At 57.0% G+C, this 16,335-nt stretch overlaps 1 protein-coding gene and 1 long non-coding RNA gene across 4 annotated transcripts; one reads left to right on the plus strand and one right to left on the minus strand.

Moving 5' to 3' along the window:
- Nucleotides 1-1,403: 1,403 nt before the first annotated feature.
- On the minus strand, nt 1,404-14,112 carry TFAP4 (transcription factor AP-4). Of its 3 annotated transcripts, none has more exons than XM_077906412.1 (7): nt 13,783-14,112; nt 5,947-6,112; nt 5,732-5,830; nt 5,168-5,338; nt 4,644-4,784; nt 3,295-3,447; nt 1,404-2,526 (listed from the first exon to the last, which is right to left on the minus strand). In XM_077906412.1, exons 1-7 carry the CDS (start codon nt 13,869-13,871, stop codon nt 2,332-2,334), a joined length of 1,014 nt encoding a protein of 337 aa, XP_077762538.1. In that variant the 5' UTR covers nt 13,872-14,112; the 3' UTR covers nt 1,404-2,331. The 3 variants fall into 3 exon arrangements, with proteins under 3 accessions (XP_077762538.1, XP_077762539.1, XP_077762540.1); XM_077906413.1 differs by lacking the exon at nt 13,783-14,112 and adding an exon at nt 7,444-8,479; XM_077906414.1 differs by lacking the exon at nt 13,783-14,112 and adding an exon at nt 6,193-7,233.
- On the plus strand, nt 13,750-15,846 carry LOC144318920 (uncharacterized). The gene is made up of 2 exons (XR_013384876.1): nt 13,750-13,966; nt 15,637-15,846. It is a non-coding gene; the product is annotated as an uncharacterized LOC144318920 (long non-coding RNA).
- The last annotated feature ends 489 nt before the right edge of the window (nt 15,847-16,335 follow it).

The following is a 16,335-nucleotide window of genomic DNA, read 5'->3' on the forward strand; positions in this document are numbered from 1 at the left end:
TGAGACCACTAATAGCTGGACCGTGATGATGGTTACACAACTGTATGCATTGGTCAAAAGTCACACAACCAAAAAGTAAAAAGTGCGAATTTTGGAGTGATAGGTTTTGAAAGTGGATAGAGGTGACAGCAACACAACAATGTGACTATACGGGGATCCCTGGGTGGCTCAGTGGTTTAGCGCCTGCCTTCCGCCCAGGGCGTGACCCTGGAGTCCCAGGTTCGAGTCCCGCGTCCCGCGTCGGGCTCCCTGCATGGAGCCTGCTTCTCCCTCTGCCTTTCTCTGTGTCTCTCATGAATAAATAGATAAAATCTTATAAATGTGAATATACTAAGTGCCTCTAAATTTTTCACTTTAAAATACTTAATTTTAAAGTTCTTTTTTTTTTTTTTTTTTTTTAAAAGTTCTAAAAAAAAAAAAAGTTCAAGCTCCTGCCTGCCTTTGTCTTCAGCAAGTTCATGTCTGGAGACATCTCACTGTAGTCACAAGCATCACTGTAGGGTGAGATGTGAATTGGCCATTCTGCTCTGACCTAGGTGCCCACATACACAATGAGGAAAAGCAGGAAAAGGCAATCACTTTGGGGGTTTGTGGGTGTGTGTGTGTTAAGACTTACCTATTTGAGGGAGACACAGAGAGAGAGAAAGAGCACATTCATGGGGAGTAGGGGCAGAGAGAAGGAATCCCAAGCAGACTCCCCACTGAGCATGGAGCCCGAACCAGGTTCAGATCTTAGGACTGTGAGATCACAACCTGAACCGAAACCCAGAGTTAAATGCTCAACCAACTGCTCCACCCAGGCTCCCCAACGGGAAACACTCTGTAAAGCCACATCTGGTCACCGAGGATTCTAAGAGAGTTAAAGGTCCACCTCCCTACCCAGCAACATAAAATGCCCTTGTACCACTGACTTCCAACTTCAGATGACAAAACTGATGCTCAGGGGCCTTGTAGATAAATTTCCAGACCTGACTGATCTCTGTAACACCATGCCAGGAAGTAATACTACTCTCTCTCCTGTAGTTGGGGAGACTATGGTTCAGCGAGGTTACACAAGATGAAGAAGTGGCAAAGCCTGGGGACAACTAGGACCCCTCAACATCCCATGTCCTTTCTCTAAGAGATGGGAATCTGTGGCTTGGTGGTTCATTCTCCCCTTGAAGGAGACATTCCTCCCACCCCTGGCGCCATCACCCATCTTTGCACAGTCGAGGGAGTAATGCCAGGAGTCTGGGGACCCTGACTGCCCACTGGGCAGGGGGTGGGGGGATGACGACGACATACCATCTTCATGTTCAGCCATACCCGATCCCCTCTGGTGGGCCCCAAGAGCACCCCATACTGTAGTCCAGGAAGCCTTCCCCGGCTCCTCAGGACAGCACACACCCAGGAGACACAGAATCTAAAAAACAAAGTACAAACTTTATTTTGTTTCTTTATAAAGGCACAGTGGCCTCTTGGTTTTTTTCCCCCCACTTTCTTAACAAAATATAATAGCTTCTCCTTGAACACAAAGACCTCAAAATTGTAAAAAAAAAAAAACAAAACAAAAACAAAACAAAAATAAAAACAAAAATTAAAAAAAAAAACAAGAAACAAAAAACCAAAAAGATAAACCAAACCAAAACCAAAAAGAACCAACAACAAACAAAACAAAAAGAGAGAGACAAAGACATTTTTGGGGTGGAAGATGGGAAACCCGGAGGGAGAGATGGGGCTGGGTGGCGGCGGGGAGTGGCGAGTCCTCGTGCTGAGCCGAGGAGGGAAGGAGAGTAGGGCAGCAGCAAACCCCAACCGAAAGCACTGTAGACCCCCGGGGCCCCAGAGAGCTCCGACCCAGCCAGACCCCCAACCCATGTAAGTGCTTAAAGGGGAAAGGAAAAAAAAAAAAAAAAAAAGAAGAGGGAAGGAGTCAAAGACTGACAGTCTAGGGCTGGCTCTGGGGAGGCCAGAATACCTTGGGGTTTTGTTTGATTTTTCCCTGTTCTTAAAAACATGTTTAAATGAAAAAAAAAAAAAAAAGAAAGAAAAAAAGCTTTTTGGCGGAGAGAGGCCAGGCATCTGTGTCAGCTTCCCCCAGCCTCCGGGGCGAGGCCCGGCCCCAGGTGTCCCGGTGCTCCCACGTGCTCCTGCCACCCCAGCCCCCCGGGGCCTCAGGTCAGGTGGCTTCGCCCAAAGGTGGATTTACAGTATTGAAAAAAGAGGTCACAAAAGAGACCCAAATGACGTCGTAATTTTGTAAAAATTCCTCACTCGTTCACCTGCGTTGTTCCCCGTTGCTGCCCCCGGCCCCCTCCGGCCCCAAGAAGGGAGAGGAGGGCTGGGGGGTGGTCAGGGAAGCCCCCCATTCCCTGCTGGCTCCTCCCGGCTCTGGTCCATGGCGTCGCTGTCCGAGGCCTCCGAATCGGAGGCAGTGTCAGAGGCGTGGGCCTCAGGGCAGCTGCGGCCCGGCTTCACGATGACCGCTCGCCGCTGCTCCTCCTCCTGCTCCTGCCTTTCCTGGGTGCCCTCGATGTGCTGGATCGCCTTGTGGGGGGGGGGGACAGGGTGTGATGAGGACAGCCAGGGACACTCGGACAAACACCCCCTCACCCGCACCCCAGAAAGGTCCAGAAGTAAGCCTGGCAAGACAGCAGCCTGCCTGCCCAACGTTCAGACCTTCTCCGCTAAGCTGAACACCTCCTTGGAGATCACAGGGCAAGTCAGCCTAGAGTCACAAGCGTCTCTCATTTATGTATTTCAAAGCACCTGCTCACTTATGCCAGGTCTCTTCTCTGCTATTAACTTTATTATTCAATTTTGCTGGGTTTACGTGCAACCGACGTGGCAGGGGTGGATGGGGTTTTTTGTTGTTGTTTATTTCTTTCTTTCTCTGTGATGCTGTTGGTTCTCCCAGGGGTGCCGCCCAAAGCTGGGCACAGCAGAACTTCAGGCCTGACCCTTGAAGCTGATCATATCATTTCTTCCTTCTGTGCAGGAGGCTTAACTGGTCCCTACCCGACCACTGCCAGCTGCAGCCCACCCAGGTCCTGGAGATGGAGCTGAGAGGAAGCTCTGGACCAACCCAAGAGTTGGATGCAGGAACCTGACACCAGGAGGCTCAGGGAGCAAAAAAGCCTCTCGGTAAACCCCATAGAGGGAAGGAACAGGGTCTTCCAGACTATGTTGTCCCCGCCCCCTTCTCTGCCCCAAACCTTCTCAGAGCCACCCCCATCGCAGACACAGAAAGAGAGATGCGGGGACGGACACAAAGGGCCCATTCCCACATGATGCCCCGTCCCCAAGTCCAGGTACCTGCACGATAGTGTCCAGGTTTTGCCGGGATGTGGAAACAGAGTTGATGACCGAGGAGGGACCCATGGTGACAACGTTGATGTGGTGGGAGGGAGGGGGTGGCGCCGGCACGATCACTGTGGGGTGGTGGGTAGGGGCCGGAGGGGGCAGGAGCTGCAAGGAAGAAGCCCTCAGTCTCTTTTCAAAGGTTCCAGGAGCTGCCCATTCCCTTCTATCCTTCTGTCCCTCACAGAGGGACATCCCTCAAAACCATCTGCTTCGAGAGAGCCTCTGCCAACCACCCCAGCCCTTGAACATCTTCCCTAGGAGGGCTGGCCAATTTGTGCTCCACCCCCTCTTACTTTACAAACGTGGAAAAGGTACTCCAGAGAGGGGCTTCCAGCCATCTGAGATCCCGGGACCCCTTCACTGTCCACCAAGCAAGCACTTTAACATCTAATAAATACAGTGGTTGTGGGGCACCTGGGTGGCTCAGAATGCTAAGCAGCTGACTCTTGGTTTGGCTCCTGGTCTCAGGGTCATGAGATCAAGGCCCGCATTGGGCTCTGCGTTCAGCAGCGAGTCTGCTTGAGATTCTCTCCCCCCTATGCTCCTCCTCCTCCCTAGTGTTGGCTCTTAGTCTCTCTAAAACAAGTAAATGTTTTCTTTCAAGTAAATAAATCATTTTTAAAGATTTTATTTGGGTAGCCCAGGTGGCTCAACGGTTTAGCACCACCTTCAGCCCAGGGTGTGATCCTGGAGACCTGGGATCGAGTCCCACGTCGGGCTCCCTGCATGGAGCCTGCTTCTCCCTCTGCCTGTGTCTGTGCCTCTGTGTGTGTGTCTCTCATGATTAAATAAATAAAATCTTTTAAAAAATAAATAAATAAAGATTTTATTTATTTGAGAAGAGAGAGTGAGCACAAGTAGGGGGAGGGGCAGAGGGAGAGGGAGAAGCAGACTCCCCGCTGAGCAGGGAGCCTGACATGGGGCTGGATCCCAGGACCCCAGGACCATGACCTGAGCCGAAGGCAGTTGCCCAACCCACTGAGCCATCCAGGCGCCCAAAAAGTAAATAAATACTTTAAAAAATTACAGTGGTTATCAAGCGTGTAGACCGTGGGTTTAGACAGCTAAGTCGCTGAGGATCACGAGTGGGCATGTCATGCACCCTTTGTGCACCTCAATTTTGCCATCAGTAAAATAGGAAGAATAGAAGTTCAGGCCTGAAAGGGCCACTACAAGGATTCGATGTGGTAACATACGCAGGCTACCTGGGAACCAGTAACCTGGGACCCTGGGCCTGCCCCGCTGGAGCCCGGGGCACTGACGCTGCGAGTGAGGACCGCTCCCAGGCCACCACTGCTCACCTGGGTCCGCAGGTGCTGCTGTTCGCGCTCCAGTTTCTCCTGATGCAGCAGCCTCACCTGCTCCTGCTGCTGCTGAAGCTGCACCTGCTGTGCGATCACCTTGAGCTTTTCCGGATACATGTGGGCCTCCAGCGAGCGCACCTGGGGGGCAGGGCGACAGGTTCAGGGGCAGGGCTCGGAGGGCACCCCGCACCTCCCTCTCCCCGGCCCCACCCGGAGCAGGGCCCTCAGGACCGCAGGTCGGCCTCCAGGCTCTAGGCTTCGCAAGAGGCCGTTCACTCCTGCTGCAAACCCTGGCATGGCTGACGCTCGTCCACCCTCGGCGGGAGAGACCAAAGTCCTTAGCCCAGCCTGCCGGGCCAGCCATGACTCCTCCCTCAGGCCGTGTCCCCTCCCACCTCCAGGGCCTGCCCGTGCTGCGCTGCTCTGGGCCCGGGGAAGATTTTATTTATTTGAGAAGAGAGGCGCTCTTCTGGCACAGAGCAGGTGCTCCCGTAAAGAACTGCTCACCCCCAGAGCCTTACCTGCTCCTCCAGCATCATGCGCACCGAGCGCTCCTTGTCCAGTTGCTGCCTCAGCTCGATCATCTCCCGGCGCAGGTCCTCCGCCTTCTCGTCCTCCCAGATGTCCGGCGACCCGATGCCCTCGTCCTTGTCCTCTGCCCGCCGCCGCTTGGGGGATGAGCCGCTCAGCTCCTGGGGACCCCAAGGGGCCAGTGAGTGTGCCTCAACAACCCTGAACTACAACCACCACCACCACCAGGGACATCAGAGGACTCCCTCGCAGCCCCCCAAGGTCCCTCTCAGCACTAGGGCCCCATTGTGCCAACCCAACAGATGGCCGAAGCCCAGAAAAGGAGGCACAATGGACCTGCTTTCCAGAAATCACCCGGCTCCTTCCAGAGCCCACCCCACCCCACGTCACGGATGGGTAAGCCAAAGCCCAGGCAGGGAGGCAAGTGCCTGAAATAGGTGAGTGGGAAAGATGCAGCCTGCGGGCCACGGCTGAGCCAGGACGCACTCACGCGGGGAAAGGCAGCCGGAGGGGGCAGGGCACTGCGGCAGCAGGAGGCCCCCACGGGGAGCTACCTGGATGAAGCGCTTGAGCTGTGTGTTCTGCTGCAGGAGCCTGGTCTTCTCCTGCTCCAGGGAGAAGATGTACTCCGCCGTCTGCTGGAGAATGGCTGCCTGAGGGTGGGAGGGACAAGTCAGGGACCCCGGCGGGCAGCGTCTGCCAAAGCTCACTTCCTTCTCCCCACCTGAGCCCGCCACGTCCTCCAGGAAGGCTCCCGTGCCTAGCCCACCTTGCTGAGCTTCTCTCCATCTGTGTGGGGGATGAGGGTCTTGAGGGACTGGAAGCCCGCATTGATGCTCTGCATGCGCCTCCGCTCGTTGCTGTTGGCAATCTCCCGCCGAATCCGCCGCTCCTGGTCCCGCTGAGTCTCAGGGGTCAGTGGAATGTTGGCAAGGCTGCAGGTCAGGACAGAGACCTGCTCAGGCTAGGTGCCCTCCGTGCCCTGCCCCGGTGGGACCCTGTCTTTACAATTCACCTCCGGGGGCCGCTAGTGTAACTTTCATCCGTCCTGCGACAGAAGATGCCAGATTTGCCAGGTCCCTACAACCCCAGCAGATCAGGAGGGTGATGGAGTAGTACCTCTGGGGTGTCTGGGTGTCCGTAAGTGTGCAGCCCCAGGTCCTAGCCCCAGTGTCTGGCCAGCAGGTGTGGGTGGGGCCCAGAAGCCTGACCAGCTAGCAAGAATCTCTGTGATTCTGATACAGATGGTCCCAGACAATAATTGCAGACACCTGTCCCTGGGACACCTCTGAGCTCCTGGCTATGCACCTGGACCCCCTCCTGTGGCACCACAGGCTTGAGGACTAGGAAGACATCGCTCCTCCCTCCCCGTCACCACAGCCACATCTGCAGCCACACACTGGTCTGCAAGCTCCTAGCCTGGCCCCAGACACCCCATGCTAAGACCTCAAAAACGAGACAGGTACCACTTACTCCAAGAAGGGGACACCAGACCAACCACCCCTGGAGACACTTCTCCCCTGAGCCTGCCCACCCCAAGAGGCAGCCCCATCCTGTGCCAAAGGAGCAAGGCTCCCAGCATGCAGTGGGCAATGTTACCGCATATTACGTGACTGCATCTTACAGGAGCAGCAGCCAGTGGGGTGAGAGAGAAGGCAGCCAGTGGAAGGGGGAGAGGCCCAGAAGTATTGGCAGGAGGCAAAGACAGCAGCGGGGCCTGTAGGCCCAACGCCACCGCTCCCGAGGGGTGGGCCTGTGTGTGGCCTGGAGGAGGCATTCCCCCTTTCCCGGCCCTCTCTTGCGACTCCCCCCGCCCCTGGCCTGATGGCTTCCAGATGCTGGGCTCCCAGAAGAGGCCACCAGCCCCACCCAAAGCCACAGCCCTGGCGTCTTCCTGAGGGGCCCTCCCTGGGTGACCTGGTCCAGGCCTGGGCCAAGAGAGCTCACATCCCTGGTTCTGGAGAAGTGGGGAAACGGACTATGGGCAGCCTTATTCCATCGATGAGGACCCTGGGCTCAAAAAGGTGCCCAAACCCCCATGCCTGTCCCCAGGAGGAAAGGCGTTTGCTCAGAAAACCTCGGAGAATGCATCTGCCACAGCTGGAGACAGCCATGGCCTCTCCCGGCCCCCTGGCCCACCCTCTCTGCCCCACTCTGGGCCGGCAGGATCCTGGACTCGCCCTTGCCCTTCCTGGGCCTTGGCCCCCTCTCCTGGGGGAGAGGGTAGTCGCCGCAGCTGGGGGTCCCCAGGGGGCAGTTTCCTTACAGCATCCTGGAATGTCCATGCTCAAAAGGTGGCCCACGACCCTTTCTTCGCAGAGGAGACTTGGGACTCCGAATGAGGAGGGACAGAGTCTTAGAGTCAGACTACCAGCCATCTGGCTCCTCACCTCAGGGCAGGGGCACCTCACTTCTCCCAACTTCCCTGCCCCTACATCAGAGGTGATGGGGTGGCGGGACAGAGCAGTGGCGAGGACGCAGGCCCGAGACCTGACACACAGTGGCTTGCCCGCCCTTTGTGGGGGGTTAGAACCTAGTCCAGGCTCCCTGGTCTGGCAGTGCCCTCCAGACCCTCTGTGTTGGGTGGGTGGATTAAAGAGGTGGGAGTGGAGGGAAAAGAAGAAAAAGAGGTAGGGTAGGGAGTCTGGCTGGCTCAGTTAGAAGAGCATATGACTCTTAATCTTAGGATCATGAGTTCAAGCCCCATGTTGGGTGTAGAGCTTACTTTAAACAAAAAGAAAGAAAAAAAAAACTGGGGAGAGACGTCCAAAGGAAGCCAAGCCACCAAATGATTGACATCCGTCTGGGTGGGAATCCCCATCCTCTCGGGAGATACAGGGAGACACCCCTACACAGTCCCTGGGGCCCTCCTGGAGATGCCCAAAGGCCAGACCTGAAAAGAATGGTGAGGGGTCAAAAGGAGCCCCACCTCCACCCTTGGATCACCCTGAGTGTTGGCCGTTCCAGAAGGCCCAACTGGAGGACTCGGCAACAGAGTAAGAAGCTTAAATCAAGGGACGCCTGGGTGGCTCAGTGGTTGAGTGTCTGCCTTTGGCTCCGGGCGTGATCCCAGAGTCCTGGGGTCGAGTCCCGCATCAGGCTTCCCTCGAGGAGCCTGCTTCTCCCTCTGCCTGTGTCTCTGCCTCTCTCTCTCTGTGTCTCTCATGAGTAAATAAATAAAATCTTTAAAAATATAAATAAATAGGAGGATCCCTGGTGGCTCAGCGGTTTAGCGCCTGCCTTTTGGCCCGGGGCACAGTCCTGGAGTCCCAGGATAGAGTCCTGCATCAGGCTCCTGGCATGCATGGAGCCTGCTTCTCCCTCTGCCTGTGTCTCTGTCTGTCTCTCTCTCTCTCTCTAGGTCTATCATGAATAAATAAAAAAAAATAAAATATTTAAAATATATACATATATATATATATATATAAATTTTGAGTTATATGATTAGAATTGTCACACTCTCTCTGAGTCCAGTGGCCTTATGATTCCTGTATGGATCAAGGACATAGGCTTGCTCCAAGCCCCAGAGCCTGGCTCTTACCCACAGGACAGAGTAGGCTCTGCACCGCCCCACAGAGCCAGACACCCAGACAGACAGATGACGGTAACCCCTGTAGAAAGACAAAGCATGTGGTGTGCACAGCCATCCTGCTCAACAGGCACCTGCAGATGCCAAAGCTCAGCCCTTCTCCCGCATCTGCTGCTGGTACCCTCTCCTGACAGCTCACAAAGGGCCCCCGCTGCTTCCCAGAGCCCCGTATGTGGCCTCAGGAGGTAGTGTCCGTGCTCCTCCTGACAAACAGTGGGACAGGCACAGAAGTGACCCGCTCATGTCCACCGTGAAAGACAGGTGGGTCAGGGTGCAGGCAATGTACCTACCTCCTGTACTTTCCAGGTCCCACCCCCAAGAAACCAGAATTCAGCTGCTCCTCCCCCAGCCAGCCAGTTCATCTGCCCATGAAAATCTCTGCCCTGGGAGACCCTCAGCTCCTCCCTTCTCCCCAGGATGCCCAGGGACTGGAGAGGCCAGAGTGGAGTGAAGGATCCAGGGCCTGCTCATCCTGGCTCTTCCAAATGTGCCATCCATCCTGTCTCCTTCCCCACCAAGTCCATCAACGCCCTGGCTCAGGAACCAGCTGCCAGTTAACCTAATGCAGACTTAAGTCCCAAAAAGCAGGGGCACCTGGGTGGCTCAGTGGTTGAGTGTCTGCCTTCAGCTCAGGGTGTGATCCTGGGGTCCTGGGATCAAGTCCCACGTTGGGCTCCCCACAGGGAACCTACTTCTCCCTCTGCCTCTATGTGTGTGTGTGTGTGTCTCATGAATAAATAAAATCTTTAAAAAAAAAAAAAAAGCCCCAGAAAACAGACTTCACCCCAAAGCTGCAGTTCCTCCTGAGGACTTGGGCTGCCACCAAGACCCTAACAGATAACTCACCTAAACAGCCCTGGAACGTGTGCACTAATCAGAAGTTCTGGTTGGCGGAATGTTAGGGGTCCTGATCGCTGACCAGAGATTCCTATAATTCATGGCTAGTCTAGCTGCTAAACTAGATGACCATAGATCAAATAGGCTTTTCTGCAAATCCCTGAAAGTTTCTTACATTTTTATCTGAGTTTTGCACACATAAACGTGACTGACAGGAATTGTAAGGCCCTCTGCCCCCTCCACATCAACTCCAGACTCCCAGGTGAGCAGTGAAGGTGGCATGCTTCTTTCCCTCCCAGTCTGGCCTCTGACAGCCTGTCTCCTGGAGAAGGGCAGCCAACTGGCCAAGAACAGTTTGAGTACCAGCCCTGGGTGCTAAGACTGTCCCCCCAATACCAGAGTACCTCCAGACAGCCCCCTGGGAATAACACTAGCAGACCAATCAGAGGCTCCCGGGTAGGGAGCACCGACTTCAAGGCTGAATCCTGACCTGGATGAGTTCTTCCCAGCCCAAAGGCAAAGTAACCCCCATCCACCGACACCCCCAGGCCTGGCTCCAGCCTCAGATTAGCCACTGACAAGACGCCTGGCTGGCTCAGCGGTTCAAGCGTCTGCCTTCGGTTCAGGACGTGATCCTGGAGTTCTGGGATCGAGTCCCACATCAGGCTCCCTGCATGAAGCCTGCTTCTCCTCCCTCTGCCTGTGTCTCTGCCTCTCTCTGTGTCTCATGAATAAATAAATAAAAACTAAAAAAAAAAAAAAGATTAGCCACTGAGAACTCTCATTTACAGTGCCCAAAAAGTCACTCACACACCTGCCGCTCAACATCTACAGGCAGAGGTGGGAAAGCCCACATGGGACTTCTCCTACACCCCAAGAGGAGGACAGGAGGGAAGCAGTGATCCTCAGCAAGGATGCCCAAGGCACTCATCCTCTCTTTGCAGCACTGAAGCAGCCCAGAGCCTCCACCCGGCCCCACTGCTTCTATCCATACACCACACTCTGACCAGCCTGCCACCCCTGCCCTCAGTTCCAGTAGACCATGCCCAGGCTGTTCACATCAGAAACACCTCTCCCCTGTCCTCCCCTCCCTAGGGCTTCCTCAGCGCCTCAGAGGGGACTCCCTACTCTGTGTTCAAGTATAAGCCAGCTCTGCCCCTTGTTATCCCATGGAACTGCACTTCATCTCTCAAAGCCTGTTTACCCACCTGCAAAATGGGGGAATACCGCCTCATTTCATAGGACCATGGTGAAATTCAAAAGACACGGAAGAGAGGGGCAGTGCCTGGTTGGCTCAGCCAGTAGAGCATGAGACTCTTGATCTCGGGGATCATGAATTCAAGCCCCATGTTGGGCACAGAGATGACTTTTTAAAATAAATAATAATAAAATAAAAATGACCCTTAGGTTATAAGAGAGAGACGGAAGAGAATAAAAGAGATTGAGGAAAACAGGATGCCTTGTTTTTCCAGAGTTTGCACCCAGGATTCCAGGAGAACCCAAGATCTCTCTTACAGGGCTGATAAGACCAGGAGAGTCAAGACCTTAGCACCAGGAGATTTTGAGCTGTTGGGACAGGGCCAGTTCTGGTTCCCAGCCCAGAGCCGGTGCCACATATATACCGCATCAGGGACCCAGCACACACACTCCAAAGCCCCTAATTGTTCCCTAACTCCTTCTGAGCACTGGTCTCTTTCCCCCCAAGGGCAGGAGGTAAACACTTTAAGATCACAGTGCTCCTGCTTCTAAGAATTTAACAGATACTGGCACTTTCCATACACACAGCCTAACCTTCACAGGTGCTCCATTTTACTGAAGTGGCACATGCTGAGACCACACAGGTCCAAAACCACACAGCTGGGGCATGAGCCTCGCTCTGAGGGTGACTCAGGGTGGGGGTGCCCACTGTGCAGTATGGCCCCCTCCAGTAGGTCTGGGAGAGGGATGAGGCAGAGAGTGCTCCTAGTCACTGAGGGATAGAACAAGATCCCAGCCTCAGAAACCAATCCATAAAGCCAGAAGTTCTCACCCAACCCACACACTTGATCCCACCTCACCCCACAGCTTCTGAAAATGAACAAACCCAGAGGTCCCAACTCCACACCCACTGCACAGGCTTCAACTGTCTCATAGATAGGCAGGCTGAGCATGTCCCCATGCCCAAGCCTGAGGCACTTGACCCCTGGAGACTGCTAGACTCCTCTAAAGCAGGGTTTGGGACAGGGACAGTATAACTCCTAGTCCTGGGAGATCAAGAGAGGATTCAACTAAGTCTCAGACCTGGTGGCTAGAGGTCCCCACTGTGCTAAGCCTACCCAGGATCAGGCTCAAACAGTCCTACCCAGCCATTCTCTGAACAACCAACCAGCCACGAGGGATAGGAGCAGGGCTCTGGGACCAGGGTTCAAGTCCCAGCCCCAACACTTGCTGTAACTAACTCTTCCCTTCTCAAGCCCATGTCCTCACCCCATACAGTGTATGTGTATAAGGCCGCTTAACTCAGGACGCAGAGCGTAAAAATTCAATGAGAAAAAAAAAATCTATCAAAACGAGTCCCTAGAACATACTAAGAGCTCCAGAATTTTTTTTCTTATTACAGGGAGGCCCTTCTGGTAGACCTTAAGGAAGGGCCAGCACCCAGCGTGGCCACCCCCCTGGCTGCACATGACTCCGAACTTTAGAACCGTCGAGGTGGGAGCCTGGGGCGGGGTGGGGAGGTGTGTGCACAGGAGCAGCCACCGTCCCCGAACCCGGTTTCTGCAGCCCCTGCTGTCCAGCAGCGCGGGCCACGCCGCCCCGGCTCCTCCTCCCTCAATCCCCGCCCAGCCTGACCCTGGCGGCTGAGCACGTGGCCCCAGTCCTAGGGAGCCATTTCGCTCCAGGAGCCGCGGGGTTCTAAGGGGTCTGCAGGTTCCCAAGTGGGGCACCCAGGGAAGCCCCAGACGCAGCACCGCCGTGTCCCGCGGGCCGAGTTCGGTGCAGACGCTCAGGGACAGGGCCGTCCTCCTCCTGGCCATCCGAGTGGCGGGCACGTGCATTTTAACAAGGGCCCAGGGGAATGGGGATGTGAGTGGTGCGCGCACCCGTCACCCTCTGGTGAAGGATGGATCTGGAGCGACCGAGGCCACGCTTGGGAAGTGGCTCCTGGGGAAGGCGGCGGCCCCGGGGTCACCCACCCACGGTGGGGCTGGACGCTTTCGGTTTAGGGCTGGGGGAGGGGCGTGGGCTGGGAAAGTTTGCAGCCGAGCCCCGCGGGCGGCGGGCAACGGCCTCACGAGGCCAGGGGCACTGTCCGGTGCCCCCTCCCCAAAAGGCACCCCCCCGCGGGCCCGCCTGGCGCACCCGGCCCTCGGGAGCTGAGCTTTGTGCGAGGAAAGCGTGGCCCGGGCACGCCTACAACTCCCACAATGCCGCAGGGCGGGGCGCGGGGAACTACAGCTCCCGCGAGGCGGCGCGCCGAGGTCCGCCTACTCCAAGAGGGCTGCAGAGTCACGTCCAGGCCTCGCTAGTAAACAGCGCCCGGGCGCGGGCGGCAAGCGAGCGAGCGGCCGCCAACGTGCCCGGGTCCGCGGCGCCCCCGGCCGGCAGCGCCGGCCTCCCGGGTCCCACCCATCCCCGCGCCCCCACTCGAGCACGCCCCCCGGCCCCGCCGCAGCCCCGCACCCTACAAACACACTACCCGGCTCCCGGATCCCCCCCTCGCGCCCAGAGCCGCGGCGTGGCTGCATTGTAGCCGCCCGCGCCACGGCCCCACGCGCGGCCCGGGCCCCCCAAACCGCCACGGAGGGGGGTACCCAGAGACAGCGAAGAAGGAGGGAGAGGAAGGAAGCCGCCGCGGGAGGGGGGAGGAGGAAGCGCGGGGGGGAAAGCCACCAGCACCAAGCATGGCCGGGACTGCTGCAGAACCACGTGGGTCTGTTTGCAATTTACAAACGTCGCGACTCGCCCGCCTGCAGCGGACAAAAGTGACCGGGGCCGCTCGGGGCCCCCACGTTCCGGGGGAGGAGGGTCCCCCGGCGGCGCAAGCCCGGCGCGCGGGGCTGTAGCCGCCCCGGCGGCTAAGAAAGGCGAGCGGGGTTGGCAGCGCGGGCCATGCGTGCGCACACGCGCGCCTGCCCGGGCGGGCTGGCCGGGGGCTGCAATCATGGGAAGGGGGTGGGGGGGAGGAGGAGTACACACCTACAGAGCCCTCCTATCACTTCTTTCTCTGTTTTCCTGAAATGTTGCAAAGAGGGCACCTTCTGAGTGGGCACCATGAAATACTCCATAGCGATCGGCCCCCCTCCTCTGCACGAGCCGGGTCCCGCGGTCCGCCGGAGAATGCAAGATGGAAATCCGAATCAAAGGGCAGCGCCGGACGGAGGTGCAGAAACGGCCGGTCCCAGATGCTGGCGGCGGCGGCGGCGAGGGGAGGGAGGCGGGCGGGAGGGGCGGGAGGGAGGTCTCTCCGGCCTGCCTCCCCGGGCGTGTGTATGTGTGTGTGTGTTTGCAGCTGATCAGATGTCTGTTTCAAGGCGGGAAACAGCTGGTGAAAACTCAGCACTCCCCCGGCCTCCTTCCGCGGAGTAAGGAATTGCATGTAAACAAAGGACTATTTGCAGCGCCCCCGGGGCTGCGCGAGGCCAGGGCGAGAGGGGCGCCGGCCCCCGGGGGCCAGTGGCAGCCAGGGTCTGCGGGCCAACCCCCCGGCACTGGGAGCCGGGGGCCGTGGGGCGGCTGGGGGGCGCGGTGTGAATGGAGCGAGCTGCGGCCGAGCTACATGCGCCACTATGGGTGATGAGGTCCATCAGCTGACAGGTTGGCAAGCGTTGCAAAAAAAAAAAAAAAAAAGGCCAGCCACTGCGAGGGAGCCTAGCCCGCGAGTCCGGGGTCCGGCGGGGACTGCCCGGTGCAGGGTCTCCGCGCTCGGCGGCCCCCGGGGACGGCGGGCGCGCAGCTGGGCCCCGCGGAGACGGCGAAGGCGGCCTGGGGTGCTGCTCGGGTTGCAGCTGCACGGAGAGGAGCCGCTCTGGCGCGCTCCCTCCGAGCCCAGGGCCCCCTGGAAACTTGCGTCACAGCCACCTCTTCCCACATGTAACTTGGGGCCGACTTCGGAGGCCAGCCAGCCCCCTCCCTCCCTGGCTGCCCAGTTGGCCGCCCAGCCTGGGCTCCGGAGCCTGGGAATTTCGGAGCCGGGGGGCGGGGAGGGGGGGGTGCAGAGCGAAGGGGGCGCGCCGGGCGCCTCAGATCCTGGGGCTGCCTTTAGAAACGGGGGGCCCCGGCGGGGAGTGAAGGCTGGAGGCGGGCCAGGACGGCAGCGGCCCGCAGATTTGGTGGCTGCCGCCGGGTCCCCCTCACTAGCCACCCTCCCACTACCCCCTCCGCGGGGAGGCTGGACAGCAGAGGAGGCCCGAAGCTTCCCATTCATGCCTAAGGCCGTGCGGGACCTGCTCCTCCGCCAGGGTGCGCTCTCTACTACGGTGATGCCCGGGGCGGGGAGGCAAGGACGCTGCGGCGGCCCGCTTCCGTACCCCCCCCCCCGAGTCCCCTCCCCTGGCTTCTGTCGGGTTGGCCCCTGGCTCAGGAAGACCACGCCTGCCTCGGAATGTCCTCGCTCCTGCCCACCGCCTTTCCCAATCCCCTCCGCCTTCAAGGTTCCGCCCAAATCGCGCCTCCTAATTAAAATATTCCTACTACTAACAAGAGTTACTGATATTAAAAAAAAAAAAAAAAAAGTTACTGATATTTCAGGAACGATGATTATTAGATACTGAGAGTACCGTGTAGATTTTTGTACGCGTGTTCTCTCATCTTTAAAGCAACCTGTTGGGCACTTGAAGCACAGATCCCAGTTCACTTAGCATCACAGTCCTTGGAAAGTCTCACTGTGGGGACAGGAAATGTGCTCAGGAAATTATGACTTCTGGGGGGCATCATAGGAAAGAGGGCCATATAACTGTATACACTGAGCAGGATCTATAGGGCCCGAATGGATGCGTGAGGAATGAATGAGAATCGGGAGAAGCGTGTCTACCCCCTGCTCTTCTCTTACAGAACCGCCTGGATGGATCCTGGTTCCCCCTGAGCACCATTTCTTGGCTGGTGACCTCACTCCAACGGCTCACTCCAACGGCTCACTCCAACCTCTGCTTCTATGACCATATCTCCTTCTCGACCATATCTCCTTCTCCTATCCCAACCCCTCGACTCTGCCTCTTTTATGATGATCTTGGGCCCATCCAGATAATACAGAATAATTTCCCATCTCAAGATCCTTGCCTTAGCTGTATCTTCAAAGCCCCTTTTGCCACATAACGCAATTTAGTGACAGGTTCCACAGATTAGGATGTGAACATTTTAGGGAGACTGTACCATTCTTCGTTCAGGGGCCATACAAAACCTGGCAGAGGTTGTACTCTGCCCCAGCAGTTCCACTCCTAGGTAGAAGCCAAAAGAATGAAAACAAGGACTCAAAACAGGTCGTTATATGCCAGTGTTCAAAGCAGCGTTAATCACAGTTGCCAAGGGACGCCTGGGTGGCTCAGCAGTTGAGCATCTGCCTTCAGCCCAGGGCGTGATCCTGGAGTCCTGGGATTGAGTCCCACATCGGGCTCCCTGCATGGAGCCTGCTTCTCCCTCTGCCTGTGTCTCTGCCTTTCTCTGTGTGTCTCTCATGAATAAATAAAATAAAATCTAAAAAAAAAAAAAAATCACAGTAGCCAAAAGGGGCAAACCACTCACTGTCCCTCAACT

The sequence above is a fragment of the Canis aureus genome, chromosome 8 (genome assembly GCF_053574225.1).
Source record: "Canis aureus isolate CA01 chromosome 8, VMU_Caureus_v.1.0, whole genome shotgun sequence".
NCBI lineage: Eukaryota > Metazoa > Chordata > Mammalia > Carnivora > Canidae > Canis > Canis aureus.